The 22,159-nt window shown below is 38.8% G+C and overlaps 1 protein-coding gene across 1 annotated transcript in view; it reads left to right on the forward strand.

Annotated features, from left to right (window-relative positions):
• Nucleotides 1-22,159, forward strand: part of LOC134536754 (schwannomin-interacting protein 1) — a 257,366-nt gene that overhangs the window by 44,796 nt on the left and 190,411 nt on the right. Inside the window, exon 2 of the mRNA XM_063376662.1 lies at nt 6,243-6,313. Within this exon, the coding sequence (XP_063232732.1) occupies nt 6,243-6,313 (71 nt within the window). The remainder of the gene's footprint in view (nt 1-6,242; nt 6,314-22,159) is intronic.

The raw sequence follows: 22,159 nt of genomic DNA on the forward strand, positions 1-22,159 counted from the left end.
ATCGAGTGGAAGAGAGATAGATGCGGCGCAAGCGTGCAATGAGCGTAACGGGACGCTTTTTCGTGCGTGCAGCCGGCGTTCATCGATTTATTAGACGTTGTCACGTCAAAAAAACCAAAAACCAAATAAAAAATTATAGATTATGCTATTATCTTAATAATATTCCAAGCAATGTACGCTCTTGCCAAAATAATGGACAGAAACGAACTCCGAACCGAGGAGGCGGTTCTCTGTTGCACAGTGTTACATGTGCTGTTCAAGTGTCTGGTTCGCTTCTTCTCTTCTTTCTCTTCCGTCTTCAGTTGTTAGGTGCTGCTGGAAGCCGGGTGTGTGGTTGGTTCAGCCACCCACCACCAGGGGCGTTCGCGTCCCTGGTTAGAAATAGATGCGTATTGAAATACGAGAGAGGACTTAGCGTACAAGTGCCCCCAATCTTTTTTCCCCGACCAACTCTTCATCAATATCTTCTGTATTCTGATCGGCGTCCGACTTAACATAGTTTTCATCTAGACTTAAGATAGGGGAGTTAGTCATGGCTAGAGACCTGATAAAATCGCGGATTCAACTCGCGATATGCTAAAATCAAACAGTTATACACCAATGCTGCTTCTGCCATTGGCTCACAACTCATCTTCAGGACTCTGGGCCAATAAGAAACACTCAACCAAATCTGTAATGAATCACAGGCTACTACATTGGGACGTCTCACACGACAGAAGCCAATGAGTGGATGACATTTGGCCGAGTATGCAAAGAGCTGTGGAGTTCATCCTAGCGGTCATTGAACCCGCGAATTTTTCCGGTCCCTAGTCATGGCTGCAATTGCACATGATCCATGTGACCCTCTCCATGCATGGAAAATCCCAACATGACCAGGCGTATAGGCTTCAATATGAGACGAACCCAGATCCCTCCCTAACCCAGAACACTCCTGCAAAATACACTTTGTTTTAGATACGTTAAGGAAGAAAAAAATGTAAATTTCACAAACTTCGCATTAATAGAAATTCTTCCAATTTCTAAACAAAATATATATATTCCACTTATGTGAAAATTTTATATAGGTAAATATAGAATAACTTAAAAAATTAAAAAAAATTAACATTTGAAAAATAAACTTTGAACTTCTGCTTTGTGATGCAATCAATGCATTACTTTTTAATCTTTTTATTTCATTTTATGTGCAATTATACAAAATGAGAGCCAGAGTTGAGCTTTGAGCTTAGAGGTGATACTGCAAAAAATGAACATGTGGGAGTCACCCATATCATTCCGCTTCACTAACACACAGATCCCCGTGCCTAGGTGAATTAGACCGTGGATTGGGTGTATGTTCTGACCTTGAAGTCATTCAGCTTAGAAATTGTTTGGCAAACCAAACTGTAGCTTCATAGATGTTAAAAACCAGTCGTGTTTTTGTTAACTTGTAAGGAACTCGTTGTAGAGAATCGTAAAAATGGCATCATGAAGTGAGCATTGGTAAACCAAAATAGTAACACATCAGCGAGTAATAACCAAATATTGTAGTAAGTCAAAACAGGAAGGTCGTCGTTAATCCGCGAGTCAAGTGTTTATCAGCGATTCTGGCTGCATGAACTGTACCAAGCATTGTAAACATTGTTGTTGGTACAAGAGTTTGAAGTTTTTAATTTTTTTAAATTCATATGTATTATAAATAATTTTAAAGAAAGTAATATATAAATGGGGCTCCGAGCACTGGGTCTGGATCGAGGATTTATTGCAGGTCCACCATCTTGGATAGGTGATGTCGCGGCGACCATCTTGAATGATGATGTCACCGTCTTACTTGTCTTTATTGTCACCATATTGAATTCGAACGTCATGGCGGCCATCTTGGATGATCTTGACCTTGAACTCTGCCGCTGTCTTGAATTATAAAAATTTCCGACATTTTATTTTTCCGCCATTATGGATTATAGTACATTCTGATACCTATCTTGGATTGCAATTTTTGGTAAGCCCGCCATATTGGATATGTATGACGTCACTGTTACTCTTTTCGTTACGGCCACCATCTTGAAATTCTATAATTTTTAACTAGAAATCCATTATACATATAATAAAATTTTAGCATAAAAACTCCGCCATTTTTTTAATTTTTCCGCCATATTAAAAATCAATAATTTTCATGCGAAAAAACAGGAAAAATTTAAAATTAATAAAAATATTTCAATATGATTATATTTGTATTTACTTTAAACATTTGACCTTTGGCCTATTTTTTTTTGTATGTAGCCTTATTTTCATCGTTTGAAAATTTCGTTGAATGGTGCGCGTGCATCGTAAATATGGAACTCATAAATTTATATACTTATATATATATAATGCGCCTAAAGAATTATAACTTCAAAAGTGGGTCGTTCTCATTTTGACTAAAATTATTAAAATGGTTAAAAAAAAACTCACGCACCAACTACGTAACTTCTTTCCTCCATGGTGTGTGCAGCTTCGGTGGTTGAGAGAATTGGAAGGGTTTCCAGGGCAGTGGGTGTCGGTGCGTGGAAGGGTTGTGGGGGGGGGGGGGGGAGGAAATGCCGCTCGCCGCGTGTTCACGACCGCAAGTCGATATATCGATCGACCGCGAGTCCTTTCGCCACCGCACCAACCTCTTTTCCCCCCTTCTACCTCTTGAACCACCGGCATCCGTCGCCCACGCCGCAAGGTCGACGTACATCCGGGTAGGGTTTAAGGTGAAGGTTCAAGGAGGCGTCGTCGACGCGTATGTTATTTTACATATTACTAATAAAAAATATATATTAATTGTTTAAAATATGTCTGTACCTCGGAGGCATAAGACACAAAGTCACAAAAAAAAACGTTATTTTCATGACAGGAGTTAATAGAATTTTAAAGAGTACCTCATTTATTTACTCAACTATTTTCTGCCCCAAATATGTGAATTTAGGACATATCGTAGATCTTGGTGTTGTATTTCGTTAGAAAAAACGTCAAGTGATGTTCATGGTTAAAAGTGCATTTTGCCCAAAAGTGAACATAGGAATTTACTAAAAACAATGTAAAAAAAAGATAATGCCCTAGTCCGCCCTCTCAAACAGTCTTCGTTCAACGGTGCAGTATCGTATTTGATTAGTAAGTTTTTGAGAAATTTCATTATGATAATGATATGTACGATTACAGACCCCCAAAATAATCCAACAAAAAAATTATATCCTAGTTCGTATTTAGTAACTGTTTAGCATTCATATTATTTTACTATGGACAATTTTGTACATTTAATATCATTCATTTTGTGCGTTAAAAAATTCAGTTTCAAGCTTAGAGCAAAGTAATTAACCTTTCAGGTTAGCAGATGTCATTAGTGGCAGGGAGAGAAATTAATTCTCTCGACGTCATTACTAGGTGGTAGGCTCGTGACGCATAATTTTAATTTTAGGTACACTCGAGATATGGCACGGTCGAAATGAATCGATATGTAAACAAATCAAATAACGTGTAATCTTGTGTGGAGTTCATCTTGATAACAGAAAACTACTAGAATTTCCAGATTTATATACATGTGGTCAAATACCAAAGAATATATATATTTATATATATATATATATATATATATATATATATATTACTGCTTTAGGTGCGTTCAAAGTGCATTTGTGAAATTTTTAAGTAAACCACTTGCTACGTTTTATATCTTGGTATTTAAAATTTCTATTAGAGGGTGCGACAACATTTCGTTGCTTATTAGAATTGATCAACTTAAATATATGTTTCAATTCGTTATACAACCAAAAAATACCTATACAGCCTTATTTCAGATATTCATAAATTGAAAGGACCTTGCAATGGCATGGATGAAGAAATTATTATGAACAAAGTGTGAATAATGGCATAGCGAAATAAAAATTAACTGCACCGATATTTTAACAATCATTACACTTCTGAAATGTTAAGCATAAAACTTTTTTGATGTGTTTCATTTAAGATATTCTGGAATAAATTTTCAATTTGGCACATTATTACACATTTTAAAGTCATTAACTAACTTACTATTCTTACTACTATGTGATTTACCGAAAATCTGAAACACTGTAATAAAAAAAACCTCATGAATATTAATACAATAATAAATCAAATGTTTTTATCCCTTTTTAGTAAAATATACGAGGTAAATGCATATAAATTTGGTATCATTATATAGATAACTTTCTTATTATTAAATTTAATTAATTTGAATTAAAACTTATTATTATTGAATTATTTTTTATTTAATTACTCTGTTTTTATTGAATTTTTGTCTGGTTGTTTGTTTGAGTATCACCAAAAACTACTGAACCAACTTCTATGAAACCTTATGTTTTTAAAAGCTTATGGTTAGAATTAAAATCTGGAGTATTTTTTATATTGCTACGATAACGGTAGCCGGAGATATAAAAATACGACATGTTTTCACAACCAAGTGCATTCAATATAAGGTGAGCTCCCATTTCTACCAATACTACATGTAACACGTACATATCTAATTTATTTATTCTATGGCAATCAATAACTATTTCACGATTGATGATAACGTTTTTATTACATGATGTGATAATTAAAAAAATATATTTTTTATGGGCACGATAACTGCGTAGTTTTGCAGAAATTACTTCCAGACTGATATATAAAGTATTGTGATGGGAAATCTCGGTCGAGTTCGTTAATGGACAAGTTTGTACTAAAGAGGTATAAAGACGGAAGTATTAAAAAAAATTAAGTAACATATAATTACCTTATTACAGTAAATTATACGTCTGTTTTAAGTTAATGTACCTTATAAGAGTATTCCACTAATTTTATATTTCAAAGTCATTTTATAACAACATTAGGTCAAGGGATGGGGAAAAATAAGACTTGAAGGGGGGGGGGGGACTATATTAATGGGCACAGTTTCAAACACCTGTTCAAAGTAATTATAAACCTTCCAGACATTATCGAAAATTTTTGTCTAAAACAACAATTGTTGAAACTACCAAACTTAAACGGCAAGGGGTGATCAAAATGTGGCGTGGTCGCAGAACAACGCCTATTGAAGGTAATATAGTTCTGTAAGTTGAAATAAAAAAGAACGAAAGTTCATTTTAACCAAATGTCAGAAAAATTAATTTAAACCTTGACTTATTCTAATGAGACTTAAAGTGCCAAAAACTTGTTGTGTAATAAAAATAATTATTATTGTTTATATTATCTATTATATTTTACTGATGTAACGTGTTGATTTACACATTTCCATGTAAGAGACGTAAACTAGCGGTCTTGGCAACGGAGAAGGGCGGCGCCAGGGGCAGAAGGGGGGGCAGGGAAAGTAGCGGAGCGCCGTGATTGGCTGGCGGTCGAGGAGAGGGGGTGGGATGAGCCCTCAGAGGACTGAAACGGCTGGTAGCATCTCCACTCGGGGGTTCGTCAGGGGAAACCTTCTTTTCACAGACGAGAGAGCGAAACTCCCGATCGTGCATCTTCGGTATTTTTTTTTTTTGTTCATTGTAAATAAATATGGCGGTGTTTATAAAAGGATACTAATGGACTATTAGGTTAGGTTAGCTACATTATAAATACTTTAAAACTTTGTGGACGGTTTATTTGGTTAGGATAGCTACATTAAAGATACGGGGAAAAAAGCATGAACTTCGGGGAACTTCGGGTTTTGGCTCTCTCGTCTGGGAAAAGAAGGCTTCCTTCCCCCAGGGCACAGCCCGCCCTGCGTCCAGCGAGGCGAGCCGCGACAACACCGGCTCGTGTCCGCGTCCAAGTTCTGCAACAACAAAACTGCTTCATTATTTTTTTCTTTTCTTTTCTTTTCTCCCGACTTGCCGCAACATCGTTATCAGAGTATTTTACAGAGAATATCGGAAGAATTTCAAACAAGAATACAATACATTTAATATTAGAATCTAGTCGAAAACAATGAGTAGATTTAAAGATTAGCTTCTAATAATTATAAATAAACCAGTAGTAAAATAGGTAAAAAAAAACATTATAAAGTACATGTTTTTTTCCAAAACCTGTTTAAAATAATTAACCAAAATAAAATATTTGTAGAGTCATATTACCAAACGTTTAGTTTCTTTTGACATGAAAAAATACCTAAGTCAGTTTATTTAGTTTGGTTAATACGAAAAGCCTACGGCCAATAATTAGTTCGTAGGATTTACGACCAGTGCACTGTTTGTGAGGATGCGAGGAATTTCAGTTGTCACCGCAGCGCTGTGCTTGTGGTCTTGTTGCAGGACCAAGCGATGAGGCTGAAGGAGACCGAGAACCAGAATCCTCTCAACGGTCCAGCGTCCTGCCTCAACATGTGAGTACCTTGTTTGTTCGGGTTCAAACCTGTCACCACCAGCCTTGCCAAACACATATTAATTTACATTTTAATATATGTTAAAAGATTTTAATGGATATTTTAAAGTTTTGATGTGCTTGTCGTGTATTGTCAGTGTAATCAAATTTTATATTATGTTAAGGTTAAGGATAATAAGATTTAATAAGCTCAAACTTTTAAGAAGATCAGCTAGACCAATAATGTTGATGTAACTGTGACAGTGGCTGATAATTACTATAATATCAACCACTGTCACTTTTTGAGGGGCTGGTCACCAGGCGGTAGCCTCCCAGTTGTTCCCCGTGGAAACCGACCGTCTGGTTTCCAAGATGATCGGGCCAAATACCGCCTTCCGATCTGGATGGATTGTCCTTCGGACACCCACCCAGATCGGACCTGAGGGGATTTCCAAGCCGACGCAATAAATATAATATTTTGTATTTACACAAAAAAAATTCTTTGACTTTTATAAGGGCAGATATTATGGTTTCATTAGTAAATTAATAATACAGATATTTTAATATTATGACGATAACACCCCGGTAGGGCCATTAGGCTAAGAGGGGCTCCGTGGAATTCATTCATTTATGTCACCATCAGCCAGGTCGCGGGAGACACGGACCAGGGCCTCGGTGAAGTGACTGTCCCAGGCTTCTGGATGGAGAGTTTTTCGGGGAAAACCTTTTCGGAAATCCGACCGAGATCGATCAGGCCGGACTTGAGCTCCAACCCTGGTCGTCTGGAATACGGTATCACGACACCACGCGAGTGATTTTTGCACACAGCTCACCCGGCGGAGGCGTTTTGATTCGTCGATATACCATACGGCCCTCCAACCTTCGTCGGGTCTCAAAACTGTAAATATTCTCTCACACCTGCAAACCTGTCTTTCGCCGCTGAGTGACTCTGGTGTCAAGAGACGATAAAGGCAACTCCCCTCATACCCGGTCACACACATGATGTGCAGGGATTCAGGCGAAACCACGTGATTTAAAAACTGCCCAAGATATCCAAGTGTGATCTCTTTACGAAAAGCACTTGACATTCGCGAGGAGGGCGTACGAGTAGTTCTGTTTGAACACAGACAGCTGTCTGATATTTAGAGGTTGAACATTTTATTTTCCGTGCTGTCGTCTTTATGTTGTCCATAATTAGGGACCAGAAAAATTCGCGGTTTTAATAGCCTTCAGGATAGACTGCACATTCCCCTGTACACTTGGGCAAATAACGCCAGTTCATTGGCTGCTGACTCGTGAGTCGTCTCAGCTGGTTTGTCTGTGATTCGATCCTTCTTTGGTTGAGGGTTTATAATTGGTTGAGATTCACTAAGATGAACAGTAAGCCAATAGCAAAATCATTTAAAAGGTATATGTATTTGACTTCTAGCCTATCGCCGAATGATTCCGCGAATTTTTCCGGTCTCTATCCATAATACTTGTTTAGTTTCATTGTTGGTTCCGTTTGTCTGACATCAACTGATTCCGTCTTTTTTTTTCAGTTAATTTTTTATCTTCATATTTTTATTTATTTATTTTATTTTCAGAATTTTTCCATGACAAACAGTGCATAACTGCAATTGCGTGTCATGTGCAAAACAAACTTCATTAAATCATATACGATCTCGGCACATTTTACTGGCAGTTGGCGAGTTTGTTTGATGATACGGGATTTTACGTCGCGCGGTTATGCGCCGTTTCCTATGGCCACGGGATCTCCGAGATTTTAGTCAGCTTCAAATTACTTGGGTACCTAACTGATCAATGCTCATAGATTGTCATAGAATGTCTGGGCGTTGGTATAGAACTCAACACACTTCCCTCTCATTTCTATACCAATGTTTTCCAATAAGAGCTTCGACTGATGATACTCTTCCCTCCCCCCCCCCCCTTAACCACAACCAAAACCATCCTTCAAAAGAAAATAGATTGTTATAGTTATATAAATGAGCAACTTCATATATAGCACCGCATTAAACGTCAGAAATACGTACAAAATTTACATTAGTTTGCTAATAAAATGCTTAAAATTAAGCACAATATATTTAGTATTTCGTCCCATTAGCCTTTGTGGTAGAGCAAACACGAAACCAAACAATTTTTAACATTTGATCAATTTTTTTTATTAAAATAAAATATATCTTAAATTTTGGGTTTTTGTATGAATTCCAAAAGGGGAAAAAAATATTTTCGGGTTTACTTTCATGGTATTTATTCACTCCATCTAACTCACTCTAATTTAGAGGTGGGTTGCAGAGTATCAATCTGCTACTTTGTACTGATACACGCCTGTATCAAGTACTGCAAACGAGTACACTATTCAAGTATCAAGTATTTTAGTATCAGTTTAGAATTCACCTGGAACAACACCACGGCCAATGTGCGCAGAACCCGATCGCAGATGGCGGTCACTTGGGCGGAGCTTGTGAAAGGGGAGGGAGCGGCACGACGAATAAGGGATAAAGAAGGGAAAGAATGTAGGGGAGGTGAAGCCTAAATTGTACATCAAGTTCTGTCCCTGCCCGAACAAGCCCGAATATTCACCTTCGGCCAACCTCGGGTTTATTTATATATATTTATATTTCTCTGTTTATTTCAATGTAGCTATACTAACCTAACTAACCCTCCATAGTGTTCTAAAGTGTTTTAATGTAGCTAACCTAACCGACCACTTTTAATATTTGAATTCATTTTTCCTGCGCAAAAATAAAACAAATCCCGAAGTTGGCCGAAGGTGAATATTCGGGCGTGTTCGGGCCGGGACAGAGCTTGATGTAAATCTTAGGCTTCTCATCAAAGTACGCTCAGTGCGCAGTGCGTGCTCCTTGCAAATATTGAAGACTCCGATTACGAAAGGCGTGGAAAGAGAACACCGATACTTTTTTTCGACTACGAAGAATGTAGAATGAGAAAACTGATACCTTTTTACGAAGAACGTGGAAAGAGAAAACTTATACCTTTTTACGCTTGTGATGACGGGACGGGGGATGTGTAACCTGTAACGAGAATGCTGATACTTTGTTGCTTCCTGGGACCGCTACTGCTTAGCTGATACAGAAGTATCAGCTACTTGTAACCACCACATTACTGTATCAGTAACTGGTTGGAACTGATACCGAAAATTGCTGTAACAACCCACCTACCTCTACTCTAATTCATCCACTTTTTACATCAACACATTTTCCTTCTTGTTTTCTCTCTCTCTCTCTCTCTCTCTCTCTCTCTCTCTCTCTCTCTCTCTCTCTACCAGGTCTTAAATCCATTAATGTGCGTGTTTTCCTAACAACAGTCGAGAGAGTCAAAAAGTAGCGGGCAAAGGACATGACTAGGTCTTAGGTCACGCAGTCTGACGGCGGCTGACTGCAACAGGTCGGCAATGATTGTAGAGGGCTCCGAACCTTTTCGGGGTGTTGGAGTCGAACCAGCGACCCTCGCCACGTGAGAACGACGCTTCACTGAGCGCAGCCACCATAGTGTCACATACTAAAAATATCCATATCGTGAATGCGTGGCATATCACGTATACTGTTAAAAATTTTCACCTTTAAGTCACGAAGAAAGCTGGTAACAAATTACTCAGGCTTATTTGTGAATTTACGGATACTGAGTGATTCACCCACTTTAAACATCAATTTAAGAGAACTACTTGATATATTTAAAAATATATATATAATAACAACTTGTTCAGTCTACAGCAAGAACACTCTTTTGTCCACTCGTGTATTTGCCTTTGTGTGGAACGAAATATACAACGGGGAAGACAAATTACGGCGTAGTTTCTTCGATGATTCGATTATTGAAGTTATGAAGAAGTCTTCGTTTATTTAGAGTTAAATTCTTCGTTCAAAAGACCATCAATTTCCCGTAATTTGTAACAGTGTAGTTAAGGGTTATTTATGTCGATTTAATACTATACATCTCTTGCATTTGTTTTTTTTTTCTGTCAGAAATATTTTCTACAAATATTTACTAGGTGTTATATAAAATAAGCGCGATGCTTTTCGTAATTTTTATTATTTGCACGAATATTTACAGCAATAATATCACACGTAGTAAAAATAATTTAAAAATATTTTTGACAGAACAATAAAAAAGAAGAGATTTGTAGTGTTAATTTTACAGAAATAGCCATGAACTAATAGTAATAAAGAGAAAAATTAAAAAAAATATATAAACATGGCTATGGGATCATCTTTTCCCCTTCATAGCCTTACAGTGTAAATGCAGGAAATTTGTCAAAGACAAATAAAAAATATTCTGTATACACGTTTACGAATGTTACCAAGATTTATTACATATATTATTTTGCATTTCAGTGGTGTTCAAATGTTGTGAATGACATGGAAGTAACACTGCCGGCGAGCAAGACATTTGAAGCATGGCCGAGGAATGTCATTAACAACAGCTGTACCGTTTTCTCGCTCATTTTTTTTTCTCTAACGGCACAAGGACGCTCGCAATAAGGAGAAAAGTCTGCGCTAACGGTCTACGGCAAATGGAAGCTGCTCGCTAATGTCGCGTCGCGCTGTTCTCGCCAGGGAAAATTATCTAATTTGTTGCCCCTTCGCGTCAGCGCATCGGTTTTCCATCGATCTTGGGCGGGTTTTTTTGGAAAGGAGGGGGTGGGGGGTGGGGGAATAGGGTCTCTTTATTCTCGTGCCTTGCATGGTTGACGGCTTTCTCGAGCCATCAGTCAGGCAGGGCGTCGTCTCTTCGCTCCGAGCTGCCTTCGTTCAGAGCGCGCCTGGTGGTGGTCGTGGGTAGCAGGCACTAGACTGAAAGGCACTAGACTGAAAGGCGCTAGACCGAAAGTCATTTGACCCGATATTTCGAAGGAAAATACTTTCAGTTTATTGACTTTCGGTCTGGTGCTTTCAGGTCTGTATATCCTTTCCGTCCGGTGCAGTGGTTCCCAAACATTTTTTAAACTGGTGACCCACCTTTCCTTATAGGAATACCTCCACGGTCTATCGGTCCATGGTGAAGGAAAAAACATTATTTGTATAGTATCCCTTCCTCATGTATATATAATTTAACATCAAATATTACATATATATTTTTTTTTAAGATACCGATTGATTATTGATAAGCAATTTGTGTTCTTGTTTGAAAATGGTTTACAAAATATAAGCACTTTGTAGCAAAACAGTTATTTAAGTATCTAAAAATATATATGTGTTTGCACACAGTTAGATTGGTTTCGATTTTTCTTATCTTTTCTGATAGTTTATTCGATGGTATCTGATAGTTTTAGGATCGAGTCGCGACCCACTAGTGGGTCGCGACCCACCGTTTGGGAACCGCTGGTCTAGGGCATTTCGGTCTAGACCTTTTGGCTAAATGACTTCCGGTCTAGTGCCTTTCGTTCTAGTGCCTTTTGGTCTAGTGCCTTTCTGTTTAGTGTATTTCTTTCAAGTGTCTGCTTGGTCTAGTGCCATTCGGTTTAATGCCTTTCGGTCTATTGCATATCGGCCTGGTGCCTTTTGGTCTAGTGCCTTTCGTTCTAGTGCCTTTTGGTCTACTGCCTTTCTGTTTAGTGTATTTCTTTCAAGTGTCTGCTTGGTCTAGTGCCATTCGGTTTAATGCCTTTCGGTCTAGTGCATATCGGCCTGGTGCCTTTTGGTCTAGTGCCTTTCGTTCTAGTGCCTTTTGGTCTAGTGCCTTTCTGTTTAGTGTATTTCTTTCAAGTGTCTGCTCGGTCTAGTGCCATTCGGTTTAATGCCTTTCGGTCTAGTGCATATCGGCCTGGTGCCTTTTGGTCTAGTGCCTTTCGTTCTAGTGCATTTTGGTCTAGTGCCTTTCTGTTTAGTGTATTTCTTTCAAGTGTCTGCTTGGTCTAGTGCCATTCGGTTTAATGCCTTTCGGTCTAGTGCATATCGGCCTGGTGCCTTTTGGTCTAGTGCCTTTCGTTCTAGTGCCTTTTGGTCTAGTGCCTTTCTGTTTAGTGTATTTCTTTCAAGAGTCTGCTCGGTCTAGTGCCATTCGGTTTAATGCATTTTGGTCTAGTGCATATCGGCCTAGTGATTTTCGGCCTACTGGTTCGCCCCCGTTGTTGTCGTAAAAACGTATTTCCTAAAATAATTATGGTACTCTTCTCGAGTAGGCACATTGAATGTTTTACACCAAGAATCAAAAATAGTTGTATTATGTACAGAATGATTTCGAAGCACACCGACCACGCCAGGCAGAAAGTAATATGTAAACATATTTGCGAAATTGTTCCTAAAGAGGGTAATGTGCTAATAAAAATCAATTTTCAAGCAAATAATTTTTAAGGCATTTCGAAAACCCACTTGAATTTGTGCAACAAAACGAGGATTATGTTTCTTAAAACAGAGATTTTACACCTGTGAAAACTTGACTAAATGTAACGTAGATTTCTTTAAAATAATGCCAAGCGTGATAATTGTACAAAATTGTGTTTTCAACTGCATTTCTTGACGTGAATCACACGTAGTTTCCGCACCCGCCGCTAGAATTCGTTACCGGAGCAGTTACGTCGATTATTATCGAATCATTCGATTTACAGAGCGAAATGTTATAATGAAACGGGTCAGATAAAAGCGAAAAATATTTGCAGAGAATACTGAAACCCGGCTTTGGACCTGATTTTTAGACAAGGAGTTTTGTTAAAATACTGCCGATATTGTTGAAATTCATTAAAACGTTAATGATATAAAGTTTCCCTTTGACCTTCAGAGCTTGGTTCGCGCCATCCGCTGTAGACAGCAGCACCGTCTGTTTCACATTTCCGTTCCTTTACTTCCGTCGCATTCACGAAATTACTCAATTTGCAAAAATCGCACATTTTGCAAGGAATACACACGATCACTTGGCAGACACAACTGGTCTCACTGGATTGGTCGCGGAGGTACCGTGCTTTCGCTTGCACTATCAAACCTTGATTTTTTGACGTGACAACGTCTAATAAATCGATGAACGCCGGCTGCACGTACGAAAATGTGTTCCGTTATGCACATTGTTCCGTTACGTTGTGTCCCATTACGCTCATTGTACGCTTGCGCTGCATCTATCTCTCTTCCACTCGATTGGCCTATGCGTCCGAGGAGAAGAAAGACAGCGGCAGCACACAACTTACATCTACACGTGAACTGTTTCGTAGATTGTTTAAAAAGTGAAGTGACAAGTTAATGTGGTTTTCATTGCTTATTACAACAACAATTTCGGCAATAAAGATTAATTATTCTTGCATTTTAAAAATCTGATTACTAGTATAATTTCAAGTACTTACTCTTTTATTATTATTAAAAAAAAGTAGCATCTGTCGGCGAGTGCAGTAATAATAGGTTATGTTATAATTGACTAAAAATTATGGTGATTCATATAATTGATGATAGATATTTGATTATAGTTTATTTATATGAAAACTTGTTCTTAATTATATTTAAACTTTATAGCTAAACGCCAGTTTTTAAAATTAATTACAAGTCATCTACACGTGAACTGTTTCGTCGACTGTTTATGAAGTGAAGTGAAAAGTTAATGTGGTGTTCATTGCTTATTACAACAACAATTTCGGCAATAAAGGTTAATTATTATTGCATTTTAAAAATCTGATTACTAGTATAATTTCAAGTACTTACTCTTTTATTATTATTAAAAAAAAGTAGCATCTGTCGGCGAGTGCAGTAATAATAGGTTATGTTATAATTGACTAAAAATTATGGTGATTCATATAATTGATGATAGATATTTGATTATAGTTTATTTATATGAAAACTTGTTCTTAATTATATTTAAACTTTATAGCTAAACGCCAGTTTTTAAAATTAATTACAAGTCATCTACACGTGAACTGTTTCGTCGACTGTTTATGAAGTGAAGTGAAAAGTTAATGTGGTGTTCATTGCTTATTACAACAACAATTTCGGCAATAAAGGTTAATTATTATTGCATTTTAAAAATCTGATTACTAGTATAATTTCAAATGTATTTATTCTTTTATTATTAAAATAAAAATGATTAAATTTTATTTATAAAAGTATGCAATCATTTCATCAATGTTTTGTTATGAAGTGGTCACGTTAAACTATCGTCCGTAAACCGACTTTACAGACAACCAATTTTTTTACGTGAGTCTACATGAAATCAATAGTCTATGCTTCGCCCTGTCGACAAATAATCTATCTCGTTGATTGGATGCATGCCACTGATCACCAGCAAACGTCCAAATGACTAGCATGTGCGTCAGACAATGTTGTGGCGATGCTAATGCATATATTGTTGCGCGTAGATTTGGGTGATATGCAAAGTTTATTAGATTGTTCTGTCAACAAGACGTTTATTAACAATTTCATGTTGTTGTCTGTATTCGTAAACAAACAACATGTGTTGCATTGCATCTCTTGACATTTGAAAATAGTTGCCACTGACATCACTATCGAGAACACTGCCATATTTGAGAGAAATTACTAACACAGATATTTTTTGTTGGAACTTAAAAACGTTACAGTAAACACAGCTAATAGTGCAATTGTTTTATTCTTCACTGAAGCCATCTTTCATAATTACGTATTGTTGTCCGCTCGTTTTGCAATCACGCACTAAAGTTTTGATCATGTCGTGCCCATGAAGCATACAATGCTGCAATAAACAAAAGAGCCTTTCTCGGACTTTGCTGTGTGCGCGGACTACCTTCCCTCCCGCGACAAGCCAGGAGAGGGGTGGAGGGGTGGAAACCTATCGTTGCCTTGAGTCAGTCTTACATTAGCAGCAATGTCGTAACTCAGAAATTTATTTGATTCCACGTCTGGTAACTTAGTTACATCCAACTATTTCGTTATTATACCATAGTATCGAGTGAGAATTCCATTAACTAGGAAAATCTAAAATGTCATTAAATTAAAATAATGAATGACTTCAATAGCAACCGTACTAATGAAAATAATCTTGGTTAAACCAAAAAAAATTATGAAATAATTCAATTATTTAAGCATAAACCGTTAGAGTTAACATAGTTTGACGCAAGGAGATTAATGCAAAATGTTTGCACACAATTAATTAATTTAAAAAAATTATGCCGCAAACTATTGCATTCTTATTTGCATTACTTAAGTTAAATCGAGGTGATAATGAGCTCTCATCCTGAAGACAGCTAGTATTACGCCTGGGGAGATGCGGATCCAAAATCCAATGGTCAGCCAAGGGAAGGTCCAAAGTCGTAATCAGCTGGGCAGAACAGCAACTAAGATGTTGGCACCAGCAAACAACCCTCCTTCCTTCCTTAAGCGATAATGGGTCCTCTCGAACTGGTAATTATCGTCGCCACATAGTTGTATATCTTCCGGGAGAGCACAGCAATTCTTGCAGTATTTGCTGTAAGCTGAACGTAGATTTACCATTCTCTTCAGTGATTTATCGTGGGTTTTCTTCATCGTATAATCTTCTAAGTATCGGTTTGAAATCTTTTTAGCTTTAACGCCCCCACAATCTCCCTTGGGAGCTCATTTTTCGTACAATCCGGTAGTACCGAATGCCTATGTATAAAAAAATATATACATGCCAAATTTAATGTCCGTAGGACTTATAGTTTCCGTGATGAGTATTTGTCAATGGTATTCCGCTTATTTATATAAATATACTGGTATATTAATTGTGCTTAAATTTTTATCTAATGGCGCGTAACCCTTAACAATTACTTCACACATTTACGCTAAATATTGAGGATTGTACCGTTCAAGATCCAATAATATTACACTTTGTGTTTAACGAACTCGCTACCTAGCAGACTGTTGGTATGGTCGGGGAGGGGTAGGTAGCGTAGCGCGTACCAAATGACTTCAAAACCAAACAGTTCCTCCAAAATAGCTATTTTTATTGCCAAAAGTGATCACAAATTTTTAAGAGGTAACATTGGTGAATCCAAGGGTTGTGCTTCGTAGAACTGATGGGACACCTCTAACAAACACTCTTCCTTTCTAACAAACGTTTATTTTCTTTTTTTTCTTTTTTGCTTTGATATTAAGTTAAAAATAATCTTTAAGTGGGTTATGCATATTATTTTGTACTTACGCACTTTGCACGTGTTTTAGGGAGGTAATACGTGGCTGTCAGGAGAGACTGATGATAGAGGATGTAGGGCTGTTTGGCGTGTGACGTCACGTAGCCGCCATGTTGAAGTGAGACGTTTCAGCGGGGATTTTGGACCAAAGTATTTCTTTTGAGAAATTTTCAAGCAGGATCATTTTAATTCCAATAAATTGGAATGAGGTACTAAAAATACAATTGTGCATATTTATCGTGCTATAATATCGCGTTCAGCGCATCGCGTCCGTCGCTCTTTTATGATTCCAGGGTTAGTATCTACCAGTCTGTAGGTCAGTTGTAGAAGCAGCTTACAATCAATCAAAATTCAAACTTACTAACAGCCAGCAGGGTAATTCGAGACGATGACATCATCAGATCGTGTCGCAGAGGACAACGAAAATTCAACAATAAGGAACGAAGTGCTCGATCGCGGATACAGGGAGGGGACCGAGGAGTGGGGCGTTTGATGTTCATAATTTTTATTTTGACATACTCACACATTTGAGCACTTGCCTACTTGTACACATACAGGTACTTAAATATATGCATTCTTTTGCACTCGCAAGTACGTAAGTGGTCACTAGAGTCATGCAAAATTCGCGGATTCATTTCGCGCTAGGCTAGCATCAAAACAACTATACCTTCGTACCGCTACTGTGATTGGCCCACATTTTATCTGGGGAACTGTGAGCCAATGGGAAACACTAAACCAAGAAAGTGCCGAATTACGGACAGCCTAGTTGAGACGTCTCACGCGTCAGTAGCCAATGAACAGGTGTCATTTCCGCGAGTATTTAAAGGACTGTGGAGTCTATCCTAGAGGTCAATGCATCCGCGAATTTTGCAGATCTCTAGTGGTCACATACTTGCTCACGCACATACTTACCCACTTGAATACTTGCACAGGTTCTTATATTTCTTGTGAAGTTTCACTTCTGACGCGCGTGGGTTTCTTTTTTTTTTTAATTGAATCGGTGCCAAATCGCTCTGACAAATTTCTCTTCCCCAAACCGTCATCCGTCTCTCCGCGGGCTCGATCCCTCGGCGGCCGTTATCGGATTCAGTCCGCGCGGGACCTAACGACCTCTTCGCTTACGCCCCGGCAGTCCGCCCGCCCCGGAGCGAGACTCTACTGGCCCCAGACCGCGTCGCCACGAACTGGAGGACCGCCTACCGCCGGCACCTCGATCCCAGTCCCTTGTTGTTATGGCAGTTTTCCACTATGGTACTTTTCCGTGCCATAATGGAAAACTACCATATGTATTATTTTTTTAAATCGTCGTGATGATAATAATACAGTGCTGCTCCCTATAAAACATTTTTTTTTTACATATCTTTCTTCTCGTCCGCGACCTGGAGGGGATTGTGTGATTGCAACTATCACCGTCGCTAATGCCAAGGTATATATATATATCTACAGCTAGTGTGTCGTCATGTCCGTCATCTTGTTTTAGTCTTCTGGAGGCCGCCATCCTGTTTTCGTCTGCTAGAGTGTGTTGTCGTCATATTAATCTAATTCTTAGCCACTAGAGTGTAGTTATTATTTATTTTTACTGTGGCACCAGTCATTTTAAAATTTGGGCGCCATCCTGGAAATTCGTACTTACTGACCTAGAAATTCGGGAAAAATTCGAAAATTCATTATATATATAAAAATAATGATTGATTCGATTGGTTCCTGTCCTTGGTTTGATTTTTGGTCACTGCAAACAAAAAGTAATATAATTTAAAAATACCACAAAAGTGACAGGTTGGAGAAAAAAGCAACACAAATCCAAATTAAAAAAAATTATTACATAAATATTTTACAAATACTAACAAGTAAATTGCTAGCGTTTGTCGATTTTACAGTCTTCTTAGAATGTGAGGCGAGTCCTTTGCATTCCTACACAATGTGTTTTAGAGTCAGTTAGGTATACATAACAGTTGATTAACTAGGCATGTCTATTCAGTACCCAGGCTCGTAATGGACGACCAGGCACATCCAGTAGGTGGTTGGACACATTCAGTCCGTGGCCAGGCATGTGTTCGGTGGTCAGGCGCATCCAGTAGGTCACAATACGCGCCCAGCCGGTAGTCAGGAATGACGGATCGTTACCACAACGACGAAATGCCAAATTGACCACAACGCCGACAGCTAGAAAACTGCTGTGTACCACAACGCCGAAATAACAACTGAATGAATTTGTGTGTGTTTCTTAAACGTACCTTAACGCCGAAATACCACAATCAAACCTAACCTTACCTAACCTAACCTAATCTCGCGTAATATAACCTAATCTAACATAGCCTATCCTAGCCTAACCTAACTTAGTTTAACCCCTAACCTAGTCTAACCTATCCTAGTCTAACCTAACCTAGTCTAACCTAACCTAGTCTAACCTATCCTAGTCTAACCTAACCTAGTCTAACCTAACCTAGTCTAACCTAACCTAGTCTAACCTAACCTTACCTTTGTGGCAGCCCTGTAATTACATTTTTCGGCGTTAGTGTATTTCGGCGTTGTGTTAATTCGGCGTTGTGGTACACAGCAGTTTTCTAGCTGTCGGCGTTGTGGTCAATTTGGCATTTCGGCGTTGTGGTGCGTCCCCAGGAACGACTAATCAGTGTTCAATAACGTACGACCATTAGGTTGCAGGTCATATCTAGTTGGTAGCCAGGCACATCCAGTGGGTCGTCAAACACACCCAATCAGTAGCCGAGAGGTATTTTTTCGTCGATACTCGACGATGATTTTAAATAGTAAATGTACAAAATCGTACGCGTAGGCCAAGCGTGTCCGAACCAAGAGGTTTCATTCACCGATACGCGACCAACATTTCAAAAAGGTCATATTCAACGTCACGCCAATATACTATTCGTCTCTGAACCATGAGGCCAATCATGTCCTTGAGTACAGACTTATCTATACTCATTCATAGACAAAAAGGAAGCAGTTTGTAAAAAGAAAGAACATTAGTAAATAAAAAGGAATTACATTAAAAAAAAAGAAAGCACATTAAAAAAAGGAAGCACATATACAAGAAATTTTTTTTTACTTAATGAGCCATGCAATTTTATTTTGAGTTACATATTATTATCTGTTGGGTTTCAAACAGATAACATTAATTACTCAGTCAAATAATATGCCTTGAGTCAGCTGAGAAGCACTAGTATGCAAGACGAACTTCCTTCTCCTTGATGTCTAGCGAATCCTTCCTTCTTTTACGATCGTTAGTGAGCATTGCGCATCCCACATAAAAGAAAGAAATAATTTAAAACTAAGTGTATTTGGGAGGGGTCTAGGTTAGGGAAGTACTCTAAGTGCGTCTCGGGCCGAAGCCTATACGCTCTAATCATGCAGAATTTAAGCCATGCAGGAGAGGAAGCATGCATCATGTGCTAGGAGGGGCTTGGCCAGCCATGGTAACCTTTTAGCCATGACTAACTCCCCTCACTGACTATACTATACTAATACTAGATAAGTTGGGCCCAGATAAAACCTGAATAGACATATGGAAAACCCTGGGCTCTTGCATGCGGGATGCAAATATTTCATGCATTGATAACAGGCAGGTTGGTCACAGGAAACAAAAGGATGGTTCAGGAAGAATAGTTGGACAGAGTAGATATATAAACTACTAAGCGAAGGGCGGGAACTTGGACTCGGGCCAGTCAGAAGCGTTCTGAGAGTAGTTCTGTGCAGTGAGCAGAAGGATGGTTCTGGTGTAGGATGACGTCAGCGCGGGAATCATGACTCAGTGTGTTTCTCCCCTCCCCCATCCAGCCCCCCTCTCACACAGCCCACACGACGGGGTTCGCGCTCGGCCAATTAGCGCGAGATGACGCTATACGCCTCGTGCCGCCGAGCGATGCATCGCCTATTGCGAATTTTTTTTTTTGTCATGGAAGGGGGTGGACAGAGAGGGGAGTTTTGGGGTGACTTGTTCTGGCATCCCCTCTCTCCACAACCACCCCTCCTCGTAGAAGTAGTTAGTCATCAGCGTCCTGCTCACCCCTGCAGACGAGACACCCAGGATTCACAGACCCAGAGTGAGACTCCGCAATGATTCACGTTAGTACATCTTGTTTTTTTTTTATTTAAAAAAAATGGTTATATTAAGGTTTCTACATAAATAATTTATTCACACTAATCCAATATCTTTCGGGATAATAGGTGTTTGAACGTCCATATGATCGTTAGCTCAAATGAAAGATAGTTTAGACATATAACATATTCTTAGATCGTAAAAATCAACTAGCAGAATAATTGTTTTTTTTTTTTTCATCCACACCATGAAGTTCCACGAGCGAGCAGCGGACTTCGGACATGTTCGGAACTGTTCGGGCGTCTGACTGCGTTTGAGTGAATGCCGAGGCTTCGTCAGCTTCGGTCCGGACGTCCAGTGGCCTACCCATTGGCGGCAGTGCCCGCGTCTCTTCGCCGACGGACGGAGGCTGCTGCTCTTCCTCTCGTTCCTGGCCGGAGAGCAGCCTCTCTCTCTCTCTCTCTCTCTTTCTCTCTATCTCTCTCTCTCTCTCTTTCTCTCTATCTCTCTCTCTCTCTCTCTCTCTGTATCCGCGCCTCCCTCGCTCTCGACTGCTGAGCGTTCCACGCGCTGGGGTGTCGTTTGAAGCGCGCGACGCAAGCGGAAGACTGCAACAGCGGAGTAGCGATCACCGGAGTCAGCCGGTGGGATCTTCAATCGGTGCGTGTGTGAGCGGTGATGACGTAAGAGTTCGTTTACCCACGTGCAAGTTAAAAAATAAAAACGCATTACTTTCCACTTTGTATGAAAATGTTGATCTTAAACAACCCTCGTATACTGTTGAAGCCCAACGCCGTTTGAGTTAGTTGTGCGTTCTCCCGCTTGGAGCACGCTAAGCGCAGTCGTAGTTGTTCAAACGCGAAAGTGACCAGTCTAAGAAAAAGATATAATATCTCTGGTCTATGACCACGTGACCGGAAATATCACGGAAAAATGACGTGTTCTCGCTGCCGCAAACACTCATTTCGTAGCCGTTCGAGAACCGGCATACTCGCGTATAGTTTTGGAGCTTGTAGAATAAGAAAATATTTCAGAAATTATTCTTTATGATTTCCACAGAGGTACATCAAGGAAACATTACCACTGGTTTACGTATATAATATTTTTATTGTAAGTGAAAACAAATACTTTTTTTTAGAAACTTGGGTGCCGAAAATTGTTAAATGCTAGTAAATGTGCAATAAACGAAAATTAATTCTAATTATTTTCTTGTGTGTGAACAATTTCTTGTGGTGTAACTTCAAGTGAGTCTTGCTCAAAGATAAATTGGAGGTTTGACGTACTGTTTTTTTTTATTATTTATTTTTGTGTGTGAACTACAAGTGTGGATTTCTAAACGTAGGTTTATATCTATGGATCAATGACTCTCTTCGAAGAACAAGGTGAGTTTTGTATAATTTCATTTATTTGTGAATCTGTTTGGCTTATTTATTTCAGCACTGACGAAATTTTACTACTCTACTTATATTATGCGAGTTTCCAAACTCCCTTATATGGTTTAGTTTGCTTGTTTAGTTAGTTAAAACTATTTTTTTTCTTTCCTTTCTGCAGTACACCCAGGAATTATCTAAAAGTATCATTACAAAAAAAAATTAACTGTTTCTTGTGGCCGTTACCAAAATTTAGACAATGGTAGGCCTATGTTTATAACTAGCCCACACGAAAGTATGATGGATTTCGAAAAAAAAAAAAATTCTCTACATTTACAGGGAAGTTTTACCACTGGTACAACAGCTACAACGACGAGCCTGGCA

Source organism: Bacillus rossius, chromosome 11 (genome assembly GCF_032445375.1).
Source record: "Bacillus rossius redtenbacheri isolate Brsri chromosome 11, Brsri_v3, whole genome shotgun sequence".
Classification (NCBI taxonomy): Eukaryota; Metazoa; Arthropoda; class Insecta; order Phasmatodea; family Bacillidae; genus Bacillus; species Bacillus rossius.